This window comes from Phoenix dactylifera, unplaced genomic scaffold, assembly GCF_009389715.1.
Source record: "Phoenix dactylifera cultivar Barhee BC4 unplaced genomic scaffold, palm_55x_up_171113_PBpolish2nd_filt_p 001616F, whole genome shotgun sequence".
Taxonomy (NCBI): domain Eukaryota; kingdom Viridiplantae; phylum Streptophyta; class Magnoliopsida; order Arecales; family Arecaceae; genus Phoenix; species Phoenix dactylifera.
Window position 1 is genome coordinate 46,775 of NW_024068921.1, and position 12,398 is coordinate 59,172.

At 41.1% G+C, this 12,398-nt stretch overlaps 2 protein-coding genes across 2 annotated transcripts; one reads left to right on the forward strand and one right to left on the reverse strand.

Moving 5' to 3' along the window:
* Positions 1 to 278: 278 nt before the first annotated feature.
* LOC120108888 lies at positions 279 to 809 on the reverse strand. Its single transcript, XM_039122612.1, has one exon. The coding sequence runs from the start codon at positions 807 to 809 to the stop codon at positions 279 to 281; it is 531 nt and encodes a 176-aa protein (XP_038978540.1).
* Positions 810 to 11,158: 10,349 nt separating this feature from the next.
* LOC120108887 (putative ATP synthase protein YMF19) lies at positions 11,159 to 11,713 on the forward strand. Its single transcript, XM_039122611.1, has one exon. It carries the CDS (start codon positions 11,228 to 11,230, stop codon positions 11,696 to 11,698), a length of 471 nt encoding a protein of 156 aa, XP_038978539.1. The 5' UTR covers positions 11,159 to 11,227; the 3' UTR covers positions 11,699 to 11,713.
* The last annotated feature ends 685 nt before the right edge of the window (positions 11,714 to 12,398 follow it).

The window sequence follows — 12,398 nt, forward strand, 5'->3', positions numbered from 1 at the left end:
TCCATTTGGGAAAGCCAAGAGATCGTATCCATCCATCTACGCGACGCCCACGGAATATTACACTTGGCACAAAGAACAGACCAGATGCGCTGAGAGAATGGGCACTCAAAAAATAAATGATCCACATCCTCATGCCCACCCCCACACAAAACACATTGGGCGACCTGAATAATGCCAAAGCGCATAAGCTTAGCTTGAGTATACAAGGCATCTTGGATGGCTAACCAAAGAATAAAGGACATCCTTGGAATAGCTTGGCTATGCCAAACAAGCTTCCACTAGTTCACTCTACTATGACGCGGGCGCAACGACTCCCAAACACCACGAACAGAGAAGGAACCCTTCGGAGCATCAATCCACTGCAAGACATCTAGCCTTCTGCTATCTGGCCAACATGAAGTAGGAGCACTACTAATGAGCTCAAGCCATGCAGGGGAGCGAGAGATAGGCCAGTGCCACTCCTGGCCATCAATAATAGCCTCAACCTTGGCATTCTGCCCAAGGCCAGAATCATAGATAAACCTTTCCCCAAACACCTCAATAAGAGGACCAAGGGGATGCCAATGGTCAAACCAAAGTGAAATACTACTCCCATTGCCCACTCGATATCTCATCTTCCATCGGACAAGACTGCGAAGACTAAGAATCTTCCGCCAACTCCAAGAGCAATCCTTGGGGCATTTGATCTCCCAAATACTTCTGCCTCGCAAAAGATAAGAGCGAACCCAAGAAGACCAAAGAGAGTTACCGTCATCATTACAGAGAGCCCATAAGTGTTTGGTCATGGCTGCCTTATTCCAAGTCACCATGTTCTTAATGCCCAAACCCCTTTCCTCCTTAGGCAAACAAATATTGTCCCATGCTACCTTCGCACCTCTAGTGCTAAGCTCACAACCCTTCCAAAGGAAAGAGCGTAAAGTGGATTCCACCTTCTTAATAATTGATTTGGGCAAGATGAATAAGGACGACAAATAAACTTGGATGGAAAACAAAATAGATTTGATGAGTTGTAATCTACCTGCAAAGGAGAGAGCACGGCAAGTCCAACTCTTGGTTTTGGCAATAATCCGGTCCACCAACACCTTACAATCAGTAGCCTTTAACTTAGTCATCATAAGTGGCACACCAAGATACCTAATCGGAAGCGCTCCTTCATTATACCTGAGGATATCCAAAAGCTGCATTCGAAGCTCGGAAGGCACTCCACAAATGAACATGCTGCTCTTATCTGGATTTGATATAAGCCTAGAGATGTCTCGAAATTACTGAAGACAACCACCGATCAAAGACACAGAAGCCAAATCCGCTTTATAGAAAATCATAAGATCATCTGCAAAGCACAAGTGAGAGATCTTTTCCTTTTCACAATGCCAATGGTACTTGAAACCACTGTCCCTTACCATATTAGCCATCAGACCCGAAAAGACCTCCATGGCTAGGACAAAAAGATAAGGTGACATCGGATCCCCTTGCCGCAAGCCCCGACCCCCAGGGAATAATCCATGAAGTTCGTCATTAATAAAGATGGAGAAACGAGTAGTGGAGATACACTCCGCAATCCATCTAACAACTCTATCCGGAAACCCCATAACACGTAATACAGCCAGTAAAAAATTCCACCGAACGGAGTCATATGCCTTCATTAGATCCACCTTAAGAGCACATCTCGAAGAGCCACCTGAGCGATGATAGTTCTGCATTAACTCTTGGCAGAGGATAATATTATCACTATTACGTCGACTCGCAACAAAGGCCGTTTGAAAAGGTCCCACCAATCTTGGAAGTACCACCTTCACCCTATTTGCTATGAGCTTTGCAATACACTTGTAAACAGTGTTACAACAAGAAATTGGTCTAAAGTCCTTTACCTTGGTAGGGTTTTGAACCTTAGGAATCAAAGAAAGTGTTGTAGCATTTACTTGTTTCATAAGATGCCCGGAGGAGAAAAAAGATTGGATAGCCGCTATGACATCTGCCCCAACTATATTCCAAGCCTTCTTAAAGAAGCCAGCACTGAAACCATCCGGACCGGGAGCCTTGTTGTCCTTCAAAGAGAATGATAGAGACGCAACCAATGATAGAGACGCAACCAGCCCATCTAAAGATCCTTTGCATGGAATTGAAGGTCCTATGACTAGGGCCAAGACTAAGAGGATGAAACAAGCTTTGGAAAGCCTGATCATAAAAATCAAAGGAAAAGAAGACCAACGTGAGATAGAGGCTGCACCTAATTGGGTCACTTTCATACAATTGGGTGAAGATGCTTTGAGTCCAACCTGAAGACAACACTTTGGAAAGTCCAAATCACATGACAAGAAGCATTCATGGGAAGGCCAACTTTCCTATTATATTTGGATTTTCGTGCATACTTTTGGGGTGATATTTCAGATGATGTTTTGTATTCCCCAAGTCACATTCAGACTTTCTTGTAGTTCCCAAAGTCACTATAATTACTTTGGGATCTTTTTCCTAAGTTCTGGTTACTTTTCTAGGAGTAGGTGTAACATGCATCTTTTCCAAGCCTTGGTAAATGCAGCCTTGGAAAATGCATGACAAGTAGTGCTATGTGATTTCCTAGGAGTTGCTTCTCTTTGAAGCCATTTCAGCCTTAAAATAGCACCTGATTGTACTTGAGAGGGGGAGAACGCATGAATGAAATTTGAGGGTTTCTCTTATGTGAGAGCTTCACCTTTGTTCTTGGATTAGAACTTGATAGTGTTGGTTCTACCGGCAGGTCGCGGTTAGGGTCACGCTTCTTTTGATAACTTTGGTTCTACCGGCAGGTCGCGGTTAGGGTCAAGTTCCTCATTCTCTACCTGTTTCCAGGACGGTCCGAAGTGTGCTCTTATCATTTGGTATCAGAGCCCGGTTCCTGAAATCAGGTGTTATCTATCCTTTGTGTGTTTATCTTGTTTAATTCAAAAAAAAAAAAAGGTGTTCCGCTGTTGTTTATCTCTATATCCTTGGTGACATCTTCCTTTAATCGGTTTGTGTCATCGTCCTTGTTCCTTTCTATTCTGCTATTTCAAAAAAAAAAAAAAAAGAGAAGGAAGAAAGAAGAAGAAGAAAAAAAGAAAGAAAAAAAAAAAGAAAGAAAAAATTCGGGGCAGATTTTGCTTCTAATTTCCTTGTGGGTTCTTTAACGCTTCCATTGAATTGTTCTCAATTCAAACCTTCCTTGAACCCTTTGTTGGTTCCAATTAAATTGTTCCTTGCGAGTTCTTGTTCCCTAAGGTTATCATCGACTCTTTACTGTTTCCTGTTGTGTAGAAACATCCAAAAGGTTCTTATTTAAGAGCTCATAAGGTGAAGCTAAGTGGTAAAAGGCAAGAGGGTGAGATCATCATCAAGAAAAAGCCATAAAAGAGTGTCCACCAGAGAGAGGAGTGTGTGAGGACCTATTCTGTTTATACTAATCTTTTGATTGCAGCATACAAAGATGAGTAGTGAAGGTAGTAAACAACCAGATGTTGATATGAAGTTATGGATGAAAGCCATTGCTGATCAACTTACTAAGCTTGGTGCACGAATGAATGATTTGGAATCACCAAGCAGACTCAAACCTTTGAGGGGGCGGATGTTTGAAGAAGAAGAAGAAGAGGAGTATTCGGATGGAAGAAGTAATGGAAGGAGGCAAAGAGATGAATCAAGAAAAGACAGTCATTTGGGAAGTATTAAGATGACAATCCCTGCATTCCAAGGTAAAAATGATCCTGAATTATATTTAGAGTGGGAGAGAAAGGTTGAACATGTGTTTGAATGTCATAATTATTCCGAGGAGAAGAGGGTTAAACTAGCCATTGTTGAGTTCCATGATTTTGCTAGTATTTGGTGGGATCAAATGGTGACTAGTAGACGTAGAAATGGGGAGAGGCCTATTGGTACATGGGATGAGATGAAGGCTGTCATGAGAAAAAGGTTTGTACCCAGCCACTACTATAGAGATTTGCACAGAAAATTGCAAAGTCTAACTCAAGGCTCCATGAGTGTGGAAGATTACTATAAGGAGATGGAAATAACCATGATTAGAGCCAATGTTGAAGAAGTCCGAGAGGCAACCATGGCTAGATTCATTGGAGGTTTAAAGAAGGAGATAGCTGATGTGGTAGAATTGCAACATTATATAGAGATGGAGGATTTGCTGCACAAAGCTATTCTAGTGGAAAGGCAATTGAAAGCTAAGAGTACTTCCAAATTTACTACTAGTTCCTCATGGAAATTGAATTGGCAAAATAACAAATATGTGTCAAAGCCAAAAGAAGATGCAAAGGCCAAAAATTCGATTGCTGCACCTAAAGGTAAAATGGAAACTAATTCATCCTCTAGATCTCGTGATATCAAATGTTTCAGGTGTCAAGGAGTTGGACATATTGCTTCTCAATGTCCAAATAAAAGAGCCATGATACTGCTGGATAATGGAGACATAGAGAGTGTGAGCTCAAGTGATGATGACATGCCACCATTGGAGGATTGTAGTGATGTTGAAGTTGCTGAACCTGTTGTTGGAGATGTGCTTGTTACTAGGCGTGCTCTCAACATGCAACCTAAGGCGGGTGGTAATGAGGAGCAACGTGAGCATATATTTCATACAAGATGCCATATAAACGACAAGGTATGCAGCTTAATCATTGATAGTGGGAGTTGCACTAATGTTGCTAGCACCTTGTTGGTTGAAAAATTGAGTTTGCCCACATTAAAGCACCCTAATCCATATAGACTTCAGTGGCTGAATGATTGTGGAGACATAAGGGTGACTAGCAAGTGATGATTTCATTTTCCATCGGTAAATACAAGGATGAAGTTCTTTGTGATGTGGCACCTATGCATGCTGGACATCTACTTCTTGGGCGTCCGTGGCAATTTGATAGAAGGGTTATTCATGATGGGTACAAAAATAGATACACTCTTGTTATGAACAATCACACTATTGTTTTAACACCTCTCCAACCAACCGAGGCCTATGCTGATCAAATCAGAATTACAAGAGAGTGTAAGTTGAGAGAGGAGCAATTGAGCATTCAAGAAAAAGAGAGGAAAGATAAGAAAAATGAGAGTGAGCAGATGAAAGAAAAGAATAAATCAGAATCCAAAGAAGAGAAAAAAAAGAGAGTGAGTGCATTTGCAAGCAAAAGAGAGGTTGAGAGTGCCTTGTTAGCAAAAGAGCAGCTACTTGTGCTCATACACAAGGATGTTTATTTCACTAACGAACTCAATTCTTCTTTGCCTAGTATGGTTGCTTCTTTGTTACAGGAATTTGGTGATATTTTTCCAGAAGAAATTCCCCATGGATTACCTCCTACAAGAGGTATTGAGCATCAGATTGACTTAATTCCAGGTTCTTCAATCCCAAATAGACCAGCCTACAGAACAAGTCCAGAGCAAAAGAAATTCAAAGGCAAGTAGATGAGTTGCTGCAAAAAGGATTTGTGAGGGAGAGTCTTAGCCCGTGTTCTGCTCCTGTGATCTTGGTTCCGAAGAAAGATGGGACGTGGCGCATGTGTACGGACTGCCGAGCCATAAATAAAATCATTGTAAAGTATCGATATCCTATCCCGAGATTGGATGATATGCTTGATGAATTGCATGGTTCGTGTGTGTTTTCTAAAATAGATTTGAAGAGTGGATACTATCAAATTCGCATGAAAGAAGGTGATGAATGGAAAACAGCTTTTAAAACAAAATATGGTTTATATGAGTGGATGGTGATGCCATTTGGCTTATCTAATGCACCCAGCACCTTCATGAGGTTAATGAACCATGTTTTGCGTTCTTTCATTGGGAAATTTGTTGTAGTGTATTTTGATGATATTTTGATTTATAGCAAAACCTTAGATGAACATGTTAATCATTTGCATGTTGTTCTTAATGTTTTGAGAGAAAACAAATTATATGCTAATCTTAAAATGTGTTCATTCTACCATGAATCTGTTGTATTTTTGGGTTTTGTTGTAAGCTCGAAAGGAATAAGTGTGGATGAGGAGAAGGTAAGGGCAATTAGAGAATGGCCTACACCTAAGAATGCAAATGAGGTAAGAAGTTTTCATGGTTTAGCAAGTTTTTATAGAAGGTTTGTAAAGAACTTTAGTTCTATTGCTGCAGCTTTGAATGAACTTGTTAAAAAGAATGTTGTGTTTAAGTGGAATGAAGTGCATGAGGAATCTTTTAATTCATTAAAAGAAAAATTGACCAATGCACCTTTGCTTTGTTTGCCTAATTTTGATAAAGCTTTTGAAATTGAATGTGATGCATCTGGTGTTGGCATAGGGGCCGTACTAATGCAGGACTCTAAACCAATTGCTTACTTTAGTGAAAAGCTTAATGGGGCATCATTGAATTATTCCACGTATGACAAAGAGTTGTACGCTTTGGTGAGAGCTTTGCAAACTTGGCAACACTACTTGTGGTCAAGGGAATTCATAATTCATTCTGACCATCAAAGCTTGAAGTTTCTAAGATCTCAAGGTAAGCTTCAAAAAAGACATGCCAAGTGGTTGGAATTCATTGAGATGTTTCCTTATGTAATCAAGTACAAGAATGGTAAGGAAAACAAAGTGGCTGACGCATTGTCCAGAAGGTATGCATTGCTTACTTCTTTGCAAACTAAATTACTTGGTTTTGAGTTTATAAAGGACTTATATGCTAATGATTCTGACTTTGGCCAAGTATGGGATTCTTGTTCTAAACATGCTTTTGGGGACTATTATAGGCATGATGGTTTCTTGTTTAAGAAAAATAAGTTGTGTGTGCCTGTTTGTTCCTTGCGTGAAATGCTAGTTAGAGAAAGTCATGGTGGTGGATTGATGGGACATTTTGGGATAAAAAGGACCTTAGAAATATTGCATGAGCATTTTTATTGGTCTAACATGAAGCATGATGTGCAATCGGTCTGTGATAAGTGCATAGCATGTAAACAAGCTAAATCTAAAGTCATGCCCCATGGCTTCTATACACCTTTGCCTGTGTCTAATCAACCCTGGACTGATATTTCAATGGATTTCGTGTTAGGATTACCTCGATCTCAAGGTGGCAAAGATAGTATATTTGTCGTTGTTGATAGGTTTAGTAAAATGGCACATTTCATTGCATGCTCTAAAACCAATGATGCAACACATATTGCTGATCTGTTCTTTAAAGAGATAATGCGCTTGCATGGATTGCCTAGAACAATAGTAAGTGATAGGGATGTAAAGTTCCTAAGTCATTTTTGAAAAACTTTGTGGAATAAACTAGGAACAAAACTCTTATTTTCTACTGTTGCACATCCTCAAACGGATGGACAAACTGAAGTAGTAAATAGAACACTTACTACCTTGTTGCGTGCTATCATTAAAAAGAATTTGAAAAATTGGGAGAAATGCTTGCCACATGTTGAGTTTGCTTATAATAGAACTGTTCATTCTACTACTTCTTATTCTCCTTTTGAAGTTGTGTATGGCTTTAATCCTTTGACTCCTTTAGACATCTTACCTTTGCCTACTAATGAGTGTACCAATTTGGATGGTAAGAAAAAGGCGAATACTATTAGGGAACTGCATGCAAAAGTTCGAACCAACATTGAGAGGAAGAATGAGCAATATGCAAAGCAAGCAAATAAGGGGCGTATTAAAGTTATTTTTGAACAGGAGATTGGGTTTGGGTTCATATGAGGAAGGAGAGGTTTCCCACTCAAAGAAAATCTAAGCTGCAAACAAGAGGAGATGGACCCTTCCAAGTTCTAGAGAAGATCAATGACAATGCCTACAAGTTGGACTTGCCAAGTGAATATGGTAATGTAAGTGCTACCTTTAATGTGGCTGATCTATCTTTGTTTGATGTAGGTGATGAATCTGATTCAAGGACGAATCCTTTTGAAGAGGGAGGGAATGATAGAGACGCAACCAATGATAGAGACGCAACCAGCCCATCTAAAGATCCTTTGCATGGAATTGAAGGTCCTATGACTAGGGCCAAGACTAAGAGGATGAAACAAGCTTTGGAAAGCCTGATCATAAAAATCAAAGGAAAAGAAGACCAACGTGAGATAGGGGCTGCACCTAATTGGGTCACTTTCATACAATTGGGTGAAGATGCTTTGAGTCCAACCTGAAGACAACACTTTGGAAAGTCCAAATCACATGACAAGAAGCATTCATGGGAAGGCCAACTTTCCTATTATATTTGGATTTTCGTGCATACTTTTGGGGTGATATTTCAGATGATGTTTTGTATTCCCCAAGTCACATTCAGACTTTCTTGTAGTTCCCAAAGTCACTATAATTACTTTGGGATCTTTTTCCTAAGTTCTGGTTACTTTTCTAGGAGTAGGTGTAACATGCATCTTTTCCAAGCCTTGGTAAATGCAGCCTTGGAAAATGCATGACAAGTAGTGCTATGTAATTTCCTAGGAGTTGCTTCTCTTTGAAGCCATTTCAGCCTTAAAATAGCACCTGATTGTACTTGAGAGGGGGAGAACGCATGAATGAAATTTGAGGGTTTCTCTTATGTGAGAGCTTCACCTTTGTTCTTGGATTAGAACTTGATAGTGTTGGTTCTACCGGCAGGTCGCGGTTAGGGTCACGCTTCTTTTGATAACTTTGGTTCTACCGGCAGGTCGCGGTTAGGGTCAAGTTCCTCATTCTCTACCTGTTTCCAGGACGGTCCGAAGTGTGCTCTTATCAGAGAACATCACCATCCTTATTTCGTCATCTGAAACAGATCGATCTAAATCCTCCCTCTGAATCTCAGTGAGCTGCTTTGGAAGGACTCGCTGAAGCATGTCCTCATCAACACCCGCAACCGCATGAGAACCTAGAAGATTCTGAAAGAACTGCACAATGGTGTCATTGACCTCACCCGGAGTCTCCACCCAAGCCCCATCATCAGTAGAAATAGATGTGATCTTGCTATGACTCTGAAAAAGCTTCATAGATTGGAAGAAGAACCTCGAATTCTTGTCTCCCAAATTCAGCCACTGAACCCGAGCCTTTTGCTACAAAAAACTTTCTTCCGCTCTGCTCAACTCCAAATAATCCTTAATGAGCCTTGACTCCTCGGTGTGAAAAGTCGAGTCAAGGGGATGACGCTGAATCATACGTTGTACCTCCTCCAAAGCCTCTTTAGCTCGCACCACTCGCCGAGGCAAATTTGCAAAGAACTCCTTATTGAACTTTTTCAACTCCCCTTTCAAATGCTTCAACTTATAGCATAGTTGATACATCGGACTTCCTTTTACATCTATAGCCCATGCCTTAGCTACCACGGATAGAAATTGCGGATGCTCAGCCCAAAGATCAAAGAATTTAAATGGTGTTTTTCGCGAAGGTAAGGCAGCAAGTGTTACCACCATTGGAGAATGATCCGAAACACCGGAGGGAGGAAAGTAAGCTTCAGAGCCTGAAAAGTTACACTCCCATCTCAAATTGGCAAGGACCCAGTCTAGCTTCTTCATAATAGGAGCCTTGTCCTGCCGATTAGACCATGTGAAGAGACGGCCATTCTGTCGTAAATCACTTAGGCCAGATTGAAATAAACAAGTAGCAAGGTCATTCCGCCAAGAAGGCCAACTATGAGAGCCCCCAACCATCTCCTCTTGTGACTTTATAGCATTGAAGTCCCCCATGAGCACCCATGGAGAAGATTCCCATCCCACACTGCGAGAAACTAAATCAGCCCACAATTCACTCCACTTAATAGGGCAATTATCACCGTGCACAATCGAGACAATGAAAGAGGAATTCTTAGCAGATCCCTAACATGCACATGCATCACTTGGTCGGATGAATTTATAAGAACCACATCCACCTCCTGAGGATTCCAACCAATCCAAATCCGTCCATGAGAAGAAGCATTATAGTTGCACAATAAACCCCAATTTCGAAAGATGGTGTTCGCCACCTTTTCTTTATTTCTCTCTTTAACTTTAGTTTCCACCAAACCACAAAGTGACAATATTTCCTTTCGAATAAGTTGTTGCACTTCTGAATGCTTGAAAGGGTCATTCAAACCCCTAACATTCTAACAGCCAATAATCATTAAAACTAAGAAAAGAGAGAGAAATCAAGCTCCATAAAGGATTACCTCCATTTACCACCCCTCGGGAAGTAGTATTTCCGCCCTTTCTTGCCCTTGCCACCTGACTCTTTCATCTTCTTTTTTTCAAGCGAGTCTTTTGCCTTAATAAATAACCAACTGATTAGCCATAAGAGTAGTAGCACCATCAGCACAAATAGCTAGCGGTTGTGGAGTAGCTTTATCCATTTTGGTTGTATGCTCATCAACATCATTTTCAGAAAAATAACACTCTCCCTCTTCAAATTCCACATTATCCTGAAGGTCCTCAAAAGCAATGAATGGAAGCGTGGACTTCTCATCCATCCTCTCCGAGCTAGGTGAATGTAAAACAATCGCATTAGATGGTGTTGCTTCCAATTCACGCCCACAAGGTGCTGTCAACCCTTTATTCTCACAATGAGAAGTTGAAGGTACCCCACATTCCACCGGTGACTTTCCTTTTTTACGCCTTGTAACTCTTGCCATTCACCTTCACTAGTAGAACCCACCTTAGGCACCACTTTATCACCACCATCGATCTTAGGAGCCCAAACTTGCTTTGTTTTCTCCTTGGCCACCTGCCATTCGAATGGCCAAACACTCCACAAAGTCCACTCAAAGTCAACAACAACACATATTTGCTCCCCATTAGGGCATTGCAAATCAAATTCCTTAATGAGATCCTCAGAAGCATCAATCTCTACACAGACCCGAACAAAACTAAGTCACTTCCTTTCAAGGGTGATGTGATCCGCATGCAAAGGAATCCCAATAGCGCTAGCCACAAAGCTTAAGCCTTGAATCGTCCAATATTCAAGTGGCACATTGTAAAGCCGAACCCACACCGGGATCTTCCGCATATCTTCTTTGGCCAACTTCAAGTTAGGGATAACTTTAAGAAGAAGGAGTCTCTCTCTCGCCAAATGAGAGAGATAACCTTATCCGAGAGTACATCTCTCTTTCTCGTGCCGAAAGGAGTCCTCAAGAACTCTATCGGATTGCTGAAAGTCTTTCTGAAGAGGGGAGAGAGAGCCCTCTATACCTATTTTTTAGGAATAGCCCTTTTGTTTGTGCATCTTTCTTTCTCCCATGCTTTTCGCTGGTCAACAACCAACCATAGCTCTCTATAATTCTTCACTTACTACTCGTACAAGGAGGAGTCTTTTTCTGTCTGGAGGGTTGTTTTTTTCAAAAAATAATGCCTCAACTTGATAAAGTCAAATATTTTACACAATTAGTCTGGTCATGCCTTATCCTCTTTACTTTTTATATTCCTATATGTAATGATGGAGATGGAGTACTTGGAATCAGCAGAATTCTTAAACTACGGAACCAACTGCTTTCGCACCGAGGGAACAAGATCGGGAGCAACGATCCTAAGACTTTGGAAGATATCTCGAGAAAAGGTTTTTGCACCGGTGTTTCCTATATGTACTCCAGTTTATTCGAAGTATCCCAATGGTGTAAGACCGTCGACTATTTGGGAAAAAGGAGGAAAATCACTTTGATCTCTTGTTTCGGAGAAATAAGTGGCTCACGAGGAATGGAAAGAAACATTCTCTATTTGATCTCGAAGTCCTCATATATCACTTCTTCCAGTCGAATCACTTGTAGGAATGACATAATGCTCATCCATGTTCCACACGGCCAAGGAAGCATCATTTTTTAATCTAATGAAACCCGGAAGAGATTCTTTCTCGAGGAATGGAAGGCACTACAAGAAATATGGACTCCTTTTCAAATCGCCCCGCGGTGTTGAAAGGTTCTCGAGATTATAAATCTTTCCATTTTCTTTTTCCATTAGTAGAAGCTTGTACATGTTCGGCAGTACCACCTGTTCATACTATGAAAGGTTCTTAATGTTAGTTGAGTCCTTGGTTCCTCAATTGATTGACCCGCAGTAATACCTAGCTGGCCATGCGGGCTCGCAGACGTAAGTTGGTTTTTGTGAACTGCTCGAACAGCGATAAAGCAAGATGGGAAAGCATGTTTTTTGGGCTATTTTATCCCTTCTTCCGGCAGTTTACGAAAGATCGCTCGCTCGGTGCAGTACCTCATCGACGTTAATTGCTGTACTTCGAGCTGCACTCCGCTGGTCACCCTCAAAATCCTACATAGCCGAGCCGTAAACTAGTTTACAGAATGCGCTAGTCACTACCCTTTATATATGTAAGGGGAATCGACTATATCCCTATACCAATGGTTGGGAATATTACTCAAATTTGTGATATAGCTTATCACTCATACGAATTCTCGCGTCGCCTAGTCCTCCCCGATCATTTCTTTCGAAGTTAATAAGGTCGAGAATGACCTGCGAAGATAGGCGTTGTCCTTTTTCAAACTATCCAGGACTCTCTTAGCGACCTCTC